Source organism: Oncorhynchus nerka, linkage group LG4 (genome assembly GCF_034236695.1).
Source record: "Oncorhynchus nerka isolate Pitt River linkage group LG4, Oner_Uvic_2.0, whole genome shotgun sequence".
In the NCBI taxonomy this organism is placed as follows: domain Eukaryota; kingdom Metazoa; phylum Chordata; class Actinopteri; order Salmoniformes; family Salmonidae; genus Oncorhynchus; species Oncorhynchus nerka.
Window position 1 is genome coordinate 44,886,239 of NC_088399.1, and position 16,842 is coordinate 44,903,080.

General features: G+C 42.6%; 1 protein-coding gene across 3 annotated transcripts; it reads right to left on the reverse strand.

The window, feature by feature from the left end:
• Positions 1–176: 176 nt before the first annotated feature.
• LOC115126215 (torsin-4A-like) lies at positions 177–15,658 on the reverse strand. Of its 3 annotated transcripts, XM_065017572.1 has the most exons (4): positions 15,474–15,658; positions 3,575–3,947; positions 1,921–2,397; positions 177–1,833 (listed from the first exon to the last, which is right to left on the reverse strand). In XM_065017572.1, the coding sequence occupies exons 3-4, from the start codon at positions 2,395–2,397 to the stop codon at positions 979–981; spliced, it is 1,332 nt and encodes a 443-aa protein (XP_064873644.1). In that variant the 5' UTR covers positions 3,575–3,947; positions 15,474–15,658; the 3' UTR covers positions 177–978. The 3 variants fall into 3 exon arrangements, with proteins under 3 accessions (XP_064873644.1, XP_029511690.2, XP_029511701.2); XM_029655830.2 differs by lacking the exon at positions 3,575–3,947 and having other exon boundaries at positions 15,474–15,657; XM_029655841.2 differs by lacking the exons at positions 3,575–3,947; positions 15,474–15,658 and adding an exon at positions 14,864–15,006.
• Positions 15,659–16,842: the final 1,184 nt, after the last annotated feature.

A 16,842-nucleotide genomic window follows, 5' to 3' on the forward strand; every position in this document is an offset into this window, starting at 1 on the left:
ATGAGTAGAGGCACGGTGTTTCTGAGATTGTACCATACCAGCCTGCTTATTCCAGTATTTGGTTCAGTTGGAATAATTTGCATATGTATTTTTTTATTTACAATTATTTCTGGGAGCTTCAGAACAAGCATTATGTCCCAAATCCCTTGGTCGCTGTCAACCAGATAGATGAATAATTCAGAAAGCATGATACAGTTTAATCAATATAGTATGTTAACAAAATACAACTACCTCATCACATTTTCCTGTGCTGCTCTTGGCCCTGTCTTTGTCATTGCCACAACCAGACTCATTTGGTACGATTACTAATATCTTCCTCTATTGCGGTGTTATTCAACTCTGGAGGTCTGGAGCTGGTTTTTTGTTTAGCCCTGATAACTAATTGCACACATCTGTTGTCTCAGGTCTAAATCAGTTCCTGATTAGAAGGGAACAATGAACAAATGAAGTGGAACTGGCTTCGGGGTCCAGAGTTGAGTTTGAAGGCTCTATTGGGAGCGGGGTCTGTGTATTACTGTCAGTAGTTTGCCTAACCGCATCGTGGGAGAATGAGCAGTGGTGCTTCACCATGACCACAACTCCTGATGTTGACTCCTCTCCAGAGGTGCAGGCTATGATATTAGCCCTACCTATCCTATCTCATACCTAAATGGTAATTATCTAGTAACCAAGGGGCTCGTTCCGGATGGTGCTAAGTTACAGAACGTAGAATAGACGATTATCTGACATGATTAGCCTTCATCGTGGAGATACTTCTCATTCTCAGACATATGACAATGTTTTTTCCCCAATGGTGGGTTCTGGTGAGTAACGTGGGCTTGATGGATCACAAGAAACACCAAAAGTCTTTAGGCTCCAAAAGACTATGGGCCAAAACAGTTATTGGAACCGCCACTGACACTGTCCAGTAGTATCTTTTCTCAGGACACGTCTTTCTCGGTCCCTGTCTTGTCATCTCAACATCCTTCTGTAGGTCTCTCATAGCAGGTTGACCTTCGCCACAACCTGTTTACAGCCTGTCCGGGCATACACCCGGCCCCATACCACGGGGTAGTACTCTATCTCCCCTGCCAGCCTCTCAATGTTGGTACGGTCCGGGTAGAACCCCTCCCTCATCATCTCATCCAGGAAGCACTCTGTCACGTGACCTTTCTCCAGCAGGGTCAGAGGTATGAGTTCAGCTTCTGCCCACAGTGGGTGGAGCATCTCCAGAGTGTTCCGCAACAACGGGGTCAGCTCCTTGACGAAGTTGCCATGGTACTCAGACACGGTCATCATGGAGTCGCTGGAGGAGTTGTGCAGCAGGTGCTTAGTGATGTGATTGTGTCCTTGGTTGCTAAGGAACAGGTAGACTGCGTTAAGGTATTCGTTGGAGAGTTTTGATTGCACTAGATCCCGCAGCGCATCAAGCAGCTCTGGGTGAAGGTGCTCTGCTTCGTCAAAGATGAATACTGGAATTTTCTCCTCCTCCTCTGCTCTCAGCACCGTCTCCGACACTAAGATCGTCAGCGCTCGGGCGCATCGCCAGGCGTCATCCTCCAGGGGGCAGTGGTGCAACACAAAGTACTGGAGAACCAGGGGCTCCCCCACTACTGAGCGGAAGTGCCCAGCTAGGAGTCTCCCTACGTGGCTCTTCCCCACGCCGCTGGTTCCATGTAAGGAGAGGACCAGGGGTTTATTGTGGACGTAGGTAGAGAGGTAGTCTCTGAGTTGGGCTAACAGAGCCTCCATCGCCCCCTGCTGGCCAAACACCTCCCTGCATAGAGTCTTCTCTAATCCCTCCAGGTCATACCTCAGGACATGGTCGTCAAGGTTTTCTATGGCATTATACACCTGTATGGAGGGATAAAGTACAGAATGAGACATTAAAACACAGACAAAGAGGAAGATGAAGATCAACCTCACACACATACACATTACCTGGAGGAAGAGGATGGTGCAGAGGAGGAAGAGGCAGTTCTTTGCTCGGCTGTGTTCCTTTATGACAGGAGCCCTGCACCCCCCTCCACTGGGGAACATGACCCGCCGCGACCTCTTCTTCTTCTTCCTCTTTTGGAGGAGCGAGGAGAAGGTCGTGGTGGTGCTGGAGGGGGTCAACCCCTCAAAGGTGAAGATTTTGGGGCTGGTGCGAACAGGGGCCCCAGTGAAGAGACCAGCCCCTACCACTGGCCCTACTACACCCAGCCCGGCTAACTCCAGCCGTCGTTTCTTCATGGTCAGGTATTTCTGTCTAATGCGAACCACAGCACGTAGAGAGGATGAGAACTGGTACAAACTCTCAGCGCCTGTCCACGACCCCCTCTTTTCACTCTCTCCTTCGCTTTCTCCTTTCTCTTCGCCCATCTCTCCGTCTGTCTGGGACCCAGACAGTCTGTCATAAACATCTTGGTCGCCCATCTGAGAGAGAGAGAGAGGCTTTAATCATTCAATTACAGTCACAGTGAATTACGACCCGTTTTCTTTTTTTAAGAGGGCGGAAAAGATACCTAGCCAAGAAGGGATGCCAACTATTGAAGAATGTACTTATAGATGCATTTAACATGCTATATGATACCATTAATGTATCGGTTAGGGTGTTAGATTTACTATAGTCGTAAAGTTACATGGAAAAACCCAGAGGGTTACAGCTTAGCCACTGAAACTGAATTACTTCTTAAACTGTCTAAACTAACTTGCCTGTCACTGAACAAATAGACCGGTAAAAAATATCCAATATTACACATGCTCAGATATGTCAGTATCAGATAGTACCTGGTAAAATGACCTGGGTATCTAATTGTGTCAATATATTTGACAAATATCCTTGTTGAGGTATTGCAACTCAACAAGGATATTGTGTCATCCTTTCAGGCCGTATATTTATGTGCAAAACAGTCGCATCTGACTGTAGTCAAACTTGGCGTGTAGTGCTATCCTCAGCCATTTCCTCTATTCAGATATAGGCTCAGATCCTAAGAAGTAGCATACTGTGAGAACTCATTTCACGTAATGTGACTCGACACATGAACAATCATCTACGAAGATTTCAGAGCATTTTTTTCTGCTGATTGACAGATAACGATTACGGGAATAGAAGTGAAGCCATTAACCATATTTCGCAGTTGCGGCAAGAGTTCTGAGGCAAGATTTCAGCCCACCCCAACACTTTCTGATAAGGAGATCAGAGACTTGATAGAACATACTTTTTTCAGCATCCCAAAACACACAAATTACTACAATCATATTTTGGCCTGTGTGTCTTGAGAGAAAGTGCTTGGAGGCCTATAGTCCACTACTGGTTGTGCAGCACCTTGTGTGGCTGATTAAGTTCATTCTTTGCCACAATATAGTAATAACACGTATGTTATTTCAAATCATTATAGTGCATTTATTTAATCATTACAAATTGTTGTAGTTTTACAGAAACCCACAACTATTATGACAAGGGGTTAATTACAGGCACTTGGTCCTCACATATTTTTCAGATGTTCCAGCTGAAATAGGAAACCTCTTACTCTCCACCAAACAAGCAGAGGTTTTTCCACACAGTGGATCGCACAATGATGTTCACTCAAAGTTAGACATCATTACTTACTTTAGTTTATTGTGTGTTATGATGGCCTCCTGAGTGACGCAGTGGTCTGAGGCACTGCATCGCAGTGCTAGAGGCGTTATTATAGTCCCGTTTCATACCCGGGCTGTGCCATAACCGGCCGTGGCCAGGATTACCAAAGGACCGTGCACAATTGGCCCAGCGTCGTATAGGAGGGTTTGGCCAGGGGGGGTTTACTTCGCGCCTTAGCAGCTCCTTGTGGCTGGCCGGGTGCCTGTAGGCTGACCCCGGTTGCCAGTTGAAAGGCATTTCCTCGGACAGATTGGTGCGGCTGGCTTCCGGGTTAAACTGGCGGGTGTTAAGGGGCACGGTTAGGTCGGTGGATCACATGACTCCACCTTCGCCTCTCCCGAGCCTGTTGGGGAGTTGCAGCGATGAGACATTATCAAAAAGGGTGGTAAAATTAAAATACAAAAATAAAGTGTGAACAAAACATATTTTGAGAGAGAATGAGGTCATGAATTAAACTAATTTGCTTACTCTACAGTGCATTCATAAAGTATTCAGACCTGTCAACTTTTTCCACATTTCGTTACATTACAGCTTTATTTTAAAATGGATTAAATAAAAAAAATCCTCAATCTACACACAATACCCTATAATGGCAAAGCAAAAACAGTTTTTTAGAATTTAGCAAATGTATTAAAAACTTAAATATAGAAATACCTTATTTACATACAGTTGAAGTCTGAAGTTTACATACCTTAGCCAAATACATCTAAACTCCGTTTTTCACAATTCCTGACATTTAATCCTAGTAAAGATTCCCTATTTTAGGTCAGTTAGGATCACCAGTTTTATTTTAAGAATGTGAAATGTCAGAATAATAGCAGAGAGAATGATTTATTCCAGCTTTTAACACATTCCCAGTGGGTCAGGCATTTACATACACTCAATTAGTATTTGGTAGCATTGCCTTTAAATTGTTTAACTTGGGTCAAATGTTCCGGGTAGCCTTCCACAAGCTTCCCACAATAAGTTGGCATAATTTTGTCCCATTCATCCTGACAGCTGGTGTAACGGAGTCAGGTTTGTAGGCCTCCTTGCTCGCACACGCTTTTTCAGTTCTGCCCACAAATTTTCTATAGGATTGAGGTCAGGGCTTTGTGATGGCCACTCCAATACCTTGACTTTGTTGTCCTTAGGCCATTTTGGTACAACTTTGGAAGCATGCTTGGGGTCATTGTCCATTTGGAAGACCCATTTGCGACCAAGCTTTAACTTCCTGACTGATGTCTTGAGATGTTGCTTCAGTAAATCCACATAATTTTTACTCCCTCATGATTCCATCTATTTTGTGAAGTGCACCAGTCCCTTCTGTAGCAAAGCACCCCCACAACATGATGCTGCTACCCCCGTGCTTCACGTTTGGGATGGTGTTCTTCGGCTTGCAAGCCTCCCCCTTTTTCATTTTTGGTTCATCAGACCAGAGGATATTTCTCTAAAAGGTATGATCTTTGTCCCCATGTGCAGTTGCAAACCGTTGGTCTGGCTTTTGATGGCGGTTTTAGAGCAGTGGCTTCTTAATTGCTGAGCGGCCTTTCAGGTTATGTCGATATAGGACTCGTTTTACTGTGGATATATACATGTTTGTACCGGTTTCCTCCAGCATCTTCACAAGGTCCTTTGCTGTTGTTCTGGGATTGATTTGCATTTTTCGCATCAAAGTACATTCATCTCTAGGAGACAGAACGCGTCTCCTTCCTGAGCGGTATGGAGGCTGTGAGGTCCCATGGTGTTTATACTTGCGTACTATTGTTTGTACAGATGAACGTGGTACCTTCATGCGTTTGGAAATTGCTGAACCAGACTTGTGGAGGTTTACATTTTTTTTTCCTGAAGTCTTGGCTGATTTCTTTTGATTTTCCCATGATGTCAAACAAAAAGGCACTGAGTTTGAAGGTAGGCTAATTGACATCATTGTATTTCAAGGCCTATCAGAAGCTTCTAAAGCCATGACATCTTTTTCTGGAATTTTCCAAGCTGTTTAAAGGCACAGTCAACTTAGTGTATGTAAACTTCTGACCCACTGGAATTGTGATACAGTGAATTATAAGACAAATAATCTGTCTGTAAACAATTGTTGGAAAAATTACTTGTGTCATGCACAAAGTAGATGTCCTAACCGACTTGCCAAAGCTATAGTTTGTTAATAAGAGATGTGTGGAGTGGTTGAAAAAAGAGTTTTAATGACTCCAACCTAAGTGTATGTAAACTTCTGACTTTAACTGTATGTGAGAATGCTGACTGGAGCTCAGCGTTCAACACTATAGTGCCCACGAAACTTATCACTAAGCTAAGGAACCTGAGACTAAACACCTCCCTCAGGTGGTAAGGGTAGGCAACAACACGTCTGCCACGCTGATCCTCAACACTGGGGCCCCTCAGGAGTGTGTACTTAGTCCCCACCAGTACTCCCTGTTCACCTACGACAGTGGTAGGCCTGATCACCGACAACAATGAGACAGCCGATAAGGAGGTGGTGAGAGCATTGGCAGTGTGGTGCCAGGACAACAACCTCAATGTGAGCAAGACAAAGGACCTGATCGTGGACTACAGGAAAAGGCGGGCCGAACAGGCCCCCATTAACATCAACGGGGCTGTAGTGGAGCAGGTTGAGAGTTCCTTGGTGTCCCCATCACCGACAAACTATTATGGTCCAAAATACACCAAGACAGTCATGAAGAGGGCACAACAAAACCTTTTCCCCCTCAGGAGACTAAAAAGATTTGTAATGGATCCCCAGATCCTCAAAAAGTTCTACAGTTGCACCATCGAGAGCATCCTAACCGGTTGCATCACCGCTTGGTATGGAAACTGCTCGGCATCTGACCGTTAGGCGCTGCAGAGGGTAGTACGCACGGCCCAGTACATCACTAAGACCAAGCTTCCTGCCATCCAGGACCTATATAATAGGCGGTGTCAGAGGAAAGCCCATAAAATTGTCAGAGACTCCAGTCACCCATTTCATAGACTGTGTTCTCTGCTACCGCACGGCAAGTGGTTCCGGAGCACCAAGTCTAGGACCAAAAGGCTGCTTAACAGCTTCTGCCCCCAAGCCATAAGACTGCTGAACAATTAATCAAATGGCCACTGGACTATTTACATTTCAAGAGAGTGAATGTTGAAAGTATCTGTTTTCTGCTCCGAAAGCATGTACAGGTAGTCTAGCTTGTCTGACTAGCTAGTTTACATTGGCACTGCTGCCAGGAAGCGTTACACACTGTGTCAGTGTCAGCCATTCCCTGCCCAAGTACAATAGGATTAGACTACACCTTAATGTGTCCGGCAGCCGGGGTTGGGTAAGTTACTTTCTAAATGCAATCCGTTAGTTACCTGTCAAATTGTAATCAGTAACGTAACATTTGGATTACCCAAACTCTGTAATGTAATCTGATTACTTTTCGTTTAAGAGGTATATAGAAGAAGACTCGTTCAGGTGGAACAAACTTAAATTTGCACCCTTTTTCAATACTGAATCGAATGTCATGAAAAAACATAAAGGTTTAAAAGTAATCAAAGAAATAATCATGTAATTTCTCAAAAGTATCTATTCTGATTACAATCTTTTTTGCTGGTAATGTAACACATTAAAGTTACTCCCCAACCCTTCCTGCGGACATGTAAAGTCATAAAAAGCCCTTTTATCACTTAGATTTGCTCCCCTCCAGCGTCCTACCTCCTCTGTCCTCTCTTGCCTCCTTTTGAAAAAGTTCAAAGTCAATCAAGGGGAGTCGGCGAGGAGAGTGAACGTGGAAGCACTTCCTTCTCTACATTTGCACATTATTAGGCAAATTACATTTTACAGGGGTGGATCCCAAAACAAATGTGTAAATTGCTCAAAACAAATTAAGTTACTTGTGCAAGACATTTTATAGATATAACAATACGTAGCATATTGTTTTAAAACAGTAGGATATACACGAGTATCCTCAATGAAAGGTGGCTATCAAGTAAGGGAGGACACTATTCTGCTTGTCTAATGAATTGACACACTCCTCGACCACTTGACCTCTTATTGGTTTTCCGGGTCATGGAGGAGAGAGGACGAAGGATGGTCTTTTACCCAAAAGAGAATCTCCCCATCTTAACCCCCTCCTTCACCAGCCTGGTCTCAGACTAGAAGTAACCTAGTAAACGTAAATCCGGGACACTCAAATTTAATTGTATGGTTACATAAGACTACTTAAGACAAAACAAAAAGGCTGTGGGTGTATAACACGGACATCTAGAAACCCAAAGGTTGCGAGTTTGAATCTCATCATTGCAAACTTTAGTATTCTAGCAACTTTGCACTTACTACTATCATGACGTTGGCCTGGGGGTAGGTTTATGACAGTCATAAATACCTCTTTCCCCCTTTTTTCTCTCTCTACCCTACTGATGTTACATTTGCAAAACCTTTGGTTAACATAGAGATTCTGGGAACATCAGAAGGTGGGGGGAAATGAACTATATTCTGGTAATCTGACCAATTGAACATATGCGGTGGTACTTAATGAATATGATGTCAGTTCGGTTGTCATCTGAGACATTCTCATCAATGATAAGATTAACTCTATAGTGGAAAGTCTACACATCAGAGTTATCGGATTCACATGGAATTGTTGTTCAATTTAAATGTTTGAATATGAAATGATTCATGATGGGATGAAATGTGATTAACTTCTAAAATGTGAGATTTGGGTTTTCATAAATTAGGGCTATGCTCAATCAGTGGCCCGCCCCTGTGAAGGGACATGGACTATAAAACTTTTCAAACACGCCCTCCTCTCCCGTCCTATATAAAGCCTTGATGACAATGTGACCTCCTGTTCCGAGGATGTGAGGATGACGGTCCGATGTCAGAATGGTTCAGATAATAACTACAGAAAAAAGCCAACATCAGCGTGAGCTTTGGTTGCGAATTGTATGAACTTTTAACTCTTATTCACTACAGAAGTGATACCTCCTAGCCGTTGAGTTAGCAACAGCAGCTGCAAACGCAGGTTAGGAAAGAACAGACAGAGTATCCCGTCTACCACATCACGACGTTACTACAACGTATTCAATTTACCAGCAGAGACATTCTTCAAAGGACAAAGGACTCGGTTGGGCAAGACGGCCTTCCATCTACCACCAACCTACTGAAGCGCAGATCAGAGTAAATATTTATTGCATTTTCCTTTTCCAAATGGCCGGTAATTTAGAATGCATAAGATATTGTGTTCACAATAGCACAGCTTCGCCCTTTGTTCCTCAGTCTTCCCGCTCTTTCACTCAAACCCAGCCCCTTTTCTTTTGTGTAACAAGCTGTCATATCTGTTCCGCCCGCTAGGGACGTTTTCCGTTATGATGTAATTTGTAATCAAGTTATGATTAATTATGTGTATGTGTAATTCTCTGTGATTAGTTAGGTATTTAGTAAATAAATAATTAAACCCAATGTTGTATTGCTGATTCAACTTGTTAGCCAGGGTTTGTGCAGATAACCAAGAATTTACAACTTTCAGATGAGACTGAATTAAGGTGACGATTAATATTGACTGCTATTGATGTAAAATAGTACTAGGTCTTTAAGAGTTTATTCGAAAGATAACAGCTCTATAAATATTATTTTGTGGTGCCCCGACTCTCTAGTTAATTACATTTACATGATTAGCTCAATCGGGTAATATTAATAACGAGACATTATTTATAGAATAGCATGTCATATCACTTAATCCGGCATAGCCAAAGACACAACACTACTTTTTAGCTACTTTGCAACTACTTAGCATGTTAACTAACCCTAATCTTAAACCTCATAAAACTCAACCCCTGAAAAAAAAATCCCATGGGCTATTTGCAACCATTTTACACCTAAACTCTTTTGACACCAACTGTGACCCATGTCTGAACACACTCCTCAACTAACCCATAGGCTGAGAACATTCCCCCCCGCTACCGTGGCTGTAGCTGAAGTATTACTCATACACTTAATTGTTTTATTTCACATTTTTTTAACCAGGTAGGCCAGTTGAGAACAAGTTCTCATTTACAACTGCAACCTGGCCAAGATAAAGCAAAGCAGTGCGACAAAAACAACAACACAGAGTTACAAACAAACGTACAGTCAATAACACAATAGAAAAATCTATGTACAGTGTGTACAAATGTAGAAGATTAGGGAGGTAAGGCAATAAATAGGCCATAGAGGTGAAATGATTACAATTCAGCATTAACACTGGAGTGTTAGATGTGCAGATGATGATGTGCAAGTAGAGATACTGGGGTGCAAAAGAGCAAGAAGAAAATAATATGAGGATGAGGAAGTTTGGTGTGCTATTTACAGATTGGCTGTGTACAGGTACAGTGATCGTTAAGCTGCTCTCATAGCTGATGCTTAAAGTAAAAGATGGAGATATAAGTTTCCAGCTTCAGTGATTTTTGCAATTCATTCTAGTCATTGGCTGCAGCGAACTGGGAGGAAAGGCGGCCAAAGGAAATGTTGGCTTTGGGGATGACCAGTGAAATATACCTGCTGGAGCACGTGCTACAGGTGGGTGTTGCTTTGGTGACCAGTGAGCTGAGATAAGGTGGGGTTTTACCTAGCAAAGATGACCTGGAGCCAGTGGGTTTGGAGACGAATATGTAGCGAGGGCCAGCCAACGAGAGCATACAAGTCACAGTGGTTGGTAGTATATGGGGCTTTGGTGACAAAACTGATGGCACTGTGATAATAGACTACATCCAGTTTGCTGAGTAGAGTGTTGGAGCTATTTTGTAAATGACATCGCCGAAGTCGAGGATCGGTAGGATAGTCAGTTTTACGAGGGTATGTTTGGCAGCATGGGTGAAGGAGGCTTTGTTGGAATAGGAAACCGATTCTAGATTTAATTTTGGATTGGAGATGCTTAATGTAAGTCTGGAAGGAGAGATTACAGTCTAGGTATTTGTAGTTGTCCACATATTCTAAGTCAGACTCCTCCAGAGAAGTGATGCTAGTCAGGCGAGCGGGTGCGGGCAGCAATCAGTTGAAGAACATGCATTTCATTTTACTAGAATTTAAAAGCAGTTGGAGGTCACGGGTGTTGTATGGCATTGAAGCTGGTTTGGAGGTTTGTTAACACAGTGTCCAAAGAAGGTCCAGATGTATACAGAACGGTGTCGCCTGCTAGGAGGTGGATCAGAGAATCACCAGCAGCAAGAGCGACATCATTGATATGTTCAGAGAAAAGAGCCCGAGAATTGAACCCTGTGGCACCCCATAGAGACTGCCAGAGGTCCGGACAACAGGCCCTCCGATTTGACACACTGAACTCTATCTGAGAAGTAGTTGGTGGACCAGGCGAGGCAGTCATTTGAGAAACCAAGGCTATTGAGTCTGCCGATAAGAATGCAGTGATTGAAAAGCCTTGGCCAGGTTGATGAAGACGGCTGCACAGTACTGTCTTTTATTAATGGCGTTTATGATGTAGTTTAGGACCTTTAGCGTGGCTGAGGTGCACCCATTACCAGCTCGGAAGCCAGATTGCATCGTGGAGAAGGTACGGTGGGATTTGAAATGGTCGTTGATCTGTTTGTTAACTTGGCTTTCAAAGATTTTAGAAAGGCAGGGCAGGATGGATATAGGTCTATAACAGTTTGGGTCTAGAGCTTAAGTTAAGTTTTTTCAACAACAGGTTATGGTCAACAATATCAACGGCTGCACTGAAATCTAACAGTACAGCTCCCACAATCTTCTTATTATCAATTTCTTTCAACCAATCAGTCATTTGTGTCAGTGCAGTACATGTTGAGTGTCCTTCTCTATAAGCATGCTGAAAGTCTGTTGTTAACTTGTTTACAGAGAAATAGCATTGTATTTGGTCAAACACAATTGTTCCAACAGTTTGCTAAGAGCTGGCAGCAAGCTTATAGGTCTGCTGTTAGAACCAGTAAAGGCTGCTTTACCACTCTTGGGTAACGGAATTACTTTGGCTTCCCTCCAGGCCTGAGGACAAAGACTTTCCTCTAGGCTCAGATATAGCTTGGGACTGCAAGGGCTGGCACACTTCATAACCTATCATACCCGCTGATGTGTGCCACAGGAAGTATTAGACTCTAGTCACAAAAGGAAGTGGTTATTTCAGCAAAAATAGTTTTCTACTCTTCTCTTTACCCATCCCTTAGTCCCCCATTCCATCGTGTTTTTCCCTCTTATGGCTTTACCTAAAAAGAAAATTACGCTTTCTCTGTTTTAGTTTTTAAGAATGTAGGTTCAGTAGTAATAATAAAAAATAATAATAAATCAAAAGTTTGTACTCTGGGCGAAAAATAACGTTCAAATATACAGTTGAAGTCAGAAGTTTACATACACCTTAGCCAAATACATTTAAACTCAGTTTTTCACAGTTCCTGACAGTTAATCCTAGTAAAAATTTCCTGTCTTAGGTCAGTTAGGATCACCACTTTATTTTAAGAATGTGAAATGTCAGAATAATACTATATCCATGACATCATTTTCTGAAATCTTCCAAGCTGTTTAAAGGAGTCAATTTAGTGTATGTTAACTTCTGACCCACTGGAATTGTGATACAGTGAATTATAAGACAAATAATCTGTCTGTAAACAATTGTTGGATAAACTACTTGTGTCATGCACAAAGTATATGTCCTAACTGACTTGCCAAAACTATAGTTTGTTAACAAGAAATGTGTGGAGTGGTTGTAAAACGAGTTTTAATCACTCCAACCTAAGTGTATGTAAACTTCCAACTTCAACTGTATGTATTGCAAATTCGTTACATATTGCACAAATTGCAATTCATAACATATCATTAGAATTTAAATTCTTAACATATCATACGAAATAGATGATTGACATCAACAAACAAATACATACCCAGCAATTTCTCCAGTGTTTTTTCGACATTGAGAGTGTGTCAAACTTAAAACTCGTCCAGTGTCTATAGGAGTCCACACTTTTCACTATTAAATTAACACACTGCATAGAGTAAACCATTCTTCTGCCTTGACTTTCCAGTGAATTGTAGTGACCACTCATGACGCTATTTGTTCGTTAAATAAAGTCCCCGTGTGCAATCTTAGTGTCACATGATCTGTCACATGATCTCAGTATATACGCCTGTTCTGAAAGGCCCCAGAGTCTGCAACACCACTAAGCAAGGGGCACCACCAAGCAAGCGGCACCATGAAGACCAAGGAGCTCTCCAAACAGGTCAAGGACAAAGTTGTGGAGAAGTGCAGATCAGGGTTGGGTTATAAAAAAATATCAGAAACTTTGAACATCCCACAGAGCACCATTAAATCCATTATTTTAAAAAATGAAATAATATGACACCACAACAAACCTGCCAAGAGAAGTCCGCCCACCAAAACTCACAGACCAGGCAAGGAGGGCAATAATCAGAGAGGCAACAAAGAGACCAAAGATAACCCTGAAGGAGCTGCAAAGCTCCACAGCAGAGATTGGAGTATCTGTCCATAGGACCACTTGAAGCCGTACACTCCACAGAGCTGGGCTTTACAGAAGAGTGGCCAGAAAAAAGCCATTGCTTAAAGATAAAAATAAGCAAACACGTTTAGTATTCGCCAAAAGGCATGTGGGAGACTCCCCAAACATATGGAAGAAGGTACTCTGGCCAGATGAGGCTAAATTGAGCTTTTTGGCCATCAAGGAAAACGCTATGTCTGGCGCAAACACAACACCTCTCATCACCCCGAGAATACCATCCCACAGTGAAGCATGGTCGTGGCAGCATCATGCTGTGGGGATGTTTTTCATCGGCAGGGATTGGGAAACTGGTCAGAATTGAAGGAATGATGGATGGCGCTAAATACAGGGACATTCTTGAGGGAAACCTGTTTCAGTCTTCCAGAAATTTGAGACAGGGATGGAGGTTCACCTTCAATGACCCTAAGCATACTGCTAAAACAACACTTGAGTGGTTTAAGGGGAAACATTAAAATGTCTTGGAATGGCCTAGTCAAAGCCCAGACCTCAATCCAATTGAAAATCTGTGTTATGACTTCAAGATTGCTGTACACCAGCTGAACCCATCCAACTTGAAGGAGCTGGAGCAGTTTTGCCTTGAAGGAGCTGGTTATGCATGCTCAAGTTTTTTTGTCTTATTTCTTGTTTGTTTCACAATAAAAAATATTTTGTAAAGTGATAGGCATGTAGTGTAAATCAAATTATATGAACCCCCCCAAAAAAGGTTGTAAGGCAACAAAATAGGAAAAATGCCAAGGAGGGTAAATACTTTCGCAAGCCACTGTAAACTGAAACAGACTTTTCAATAACAGGGGCAATAAGTAACAGATTGGATTAGTTTAGAAAAATCTATGTTATGTGTATTTGAGTAGCATAACATTAATTCATCAATTAATGTACATGCAAAAACATACATATTGAAACAAACAATACAATTCCAAAAATCTACCTGCAATAGAGCATGCTGAGGAACATGATAATGGTGGGCGTGGTTTACCTTTAACACTGGTTATTAACACCAACACTAGGGTTGTTTTACACCAATGAGTGTTATTTTAACACTTATAGAGTTCATTTAACACCTGAATCAACACTAGAAATGTTACACTGAAAAATCAACACTAGGTTACACCGGCCAATTTGCTGCGTACCATACAAAACATAACATATCATACTAAATGGAGGGAGATAGATTTACTTTTGATATGTTACGTCTACCCCCGAGTCCAGATTGCCTTCCCATGTACAGGTAGCGAGCGGCCTGAGAGGTGATGTCTCCATTCCACACATTGTACAGCAGGGCTCTCTAACCTTGTTCCTGGAGACCTACCCTCCTGTAGGTTTTCGCCCCCCAGTTGTAACTCGCTACAAGACCATGGTGCTTGCCTACGGAGCTGTGAGGGGAACGGCACCTCAGTACCTCCAGGCTCTGATCAGGCCCTACACCCAAACAAGGGCACTGCGTTCATCCACCTCTGGCCTGCTCGCCTCCCTACCACTGAGGAAGTACAGTTCCTGCGCAGCCCAGTCAAAACTGTTCGCTGCTCTGGCCCCCCAATGGTGGAACAAACTCCCTCACGACGCCAGGACAGCGGAGTCAATCACCACCTTCCGGAGACACCTGAAACCCCACCTCTTTCAGGAATACCTAGGATAGGATAAAGTAATCCTTCTCACCCCCCCCTTAAAAGATTTAGATGCACTATTGTAAAGTGGCTGTTCCACTGGATGTCTTAAGGTGAACGCACCAATTTGTAAGTCGCTCTGGATAAGAGCGTCTGCTAAATGACTTAAATGTAATGTAATGTAACTTACCTAGTTCAGTTTATCAACGAGCTAATTAGAATCAGGTGTGCTAGATTAGGGTTGGAGTGAAAATCAACAGGAGGTAGCTCTCCAGGAACAGCTTTGGAGAGCCCTGTTCTAGAGCCTTTCCCTGGCTGCATTCCAGAAGCTTTCTGTCCCTCTCCCAGACCCTCGCTGCTCTCTGCTGACTACATTTCCTTCCTAGCTCACACACACACACACACTGAAATAGAGAGTAGCATAAATGTTCCTCTGTGTCTTGTGTAACATATAGGTTTTCTTGTGTAAGGCAGAAACCAGAAGTTTGTGGCTTGTTTTTTGAATGATTCTAAAACACACTAGATCTCACTTCACACTTCACAACCTGTTTCCATTGCTGAATATAGATTTTCAAGTTCTGGTTCTGGGTTTTAGGTGGAAGCTTTTCTAACCCTGATAGTGAGTGAGTGAGAGAGAGAGAGAGAGTGTGTGTGTGTGTGAAGCTGGCCAGAGGCCTAGAAACACAGCTGCAAATACCTCACCCAGAAAACCGTGTAAGCAAGGAAGGGGAGAAATAGGAGAGGGAAGAGGAGGAGAATAAAATGCAGAAAGAGAAATTCTGGAAAACCAGTCTGCTTACCTTGAACGTATAGGTAATACCAAGCCTCCTATAGACTGAGTTCTTCACTAGGCTCGCTCCATGAGTTTTGTGGGGAGAGAACAGTAAACTCCTTCTGTGGAACTCTATCACTGGATAGTGAGCTGGTTTCAGATCAACTACAACTACGATACCACTCCTATCTCTCTATCTCACCCTCCCAATTCCTGCTTCTGGCCTTTGCAGACTCCTCCTCTTCCTTCCTATTTTTCTCTCTCTTTCACCTTCTCTTTCACTCTCTCTCTCTCTTTTTGTCTTTCCACCCACTATCTCCCCCCTCCGGCTCTTCCATTCATGTTGTTGAGATGAGAGTGAAAATCAGGCTATTGTGACTCTCCTCCTAGTCATGCACCTAATGACCTTTACTCCCAGCCTGCAGTCATGGATAACTTTGTTTAATTAATTTGTTTACTTTGTTAGAGGTCCTCTGCTGGGTGGTGGGATAAATGTTTGCATATTTTATGTTATTTGCCTCACAGCAAATATGAGAAGAGGAGACCGACACCCAAGCAGTGGGAAAACTATTAGGGCCTTCATAACGTAAGATCTATGTGAACGTGATGATTGGTAGCCAAGAGCTCAAGGAGAGAATTTGTCATATAATAACCAATCGTAACAATAATGGAGTATATGACATAGATAGTTGGTAGCAGAGAGCCCATGGAAAGAAGGTGAATATTACGCCCGGTGTCGTTTTGCATGTTTAAGTCACGAGTCAGTCAGTGACCATGTTCTTATGAATGGTTGTCATGGTTGTGAACAAGGACGACCTTTAATACAATATGGGCTCTCCCCTTGAGTTATTTTCTGCTATTGTAAGTCGTTTATGTGTAAATAAAACGATAACAAAAACGTCACAGGATTAGGTTCCCTCCAAATCCATTTCATACAATAGGTTACATTCCACAAAAGTTTGAGTTTTTGTCCTGTGATTGAAATAGCTTTGCACTAGCCCCAGGCAACATACCTTTTAACACCACGCCTACTGTCTACCTCTCCTCATCCTTCAGAATGCCTCTGTGTTAATGTCCCAAATGAACATGATGCTGCTAAAGAGAACAATTCAGGAAACAAAGTGATATTAATTGCTGAGAGGGTGTGAGTGTCTTATTAGCGAGTTTGGGTAGTAGTAGAATGTCTGTGTGTTATTAAAGGCCCAATGCAGCCATTTTTTTTGTATTATCTCAATGTCAAATCATTTCTGAGTAACAAATGTAGTACTTTACTGTGATTGTTTTCAATCAGAATGGTGAAAAGAAACAGAAATAGCTTCTTACCAAGAGCAATTGTTCTCGCAAGAATTTGCTAGGACTGTCTGGGAAACCTGAAAACAGCTGTTACTGGCAGAGAG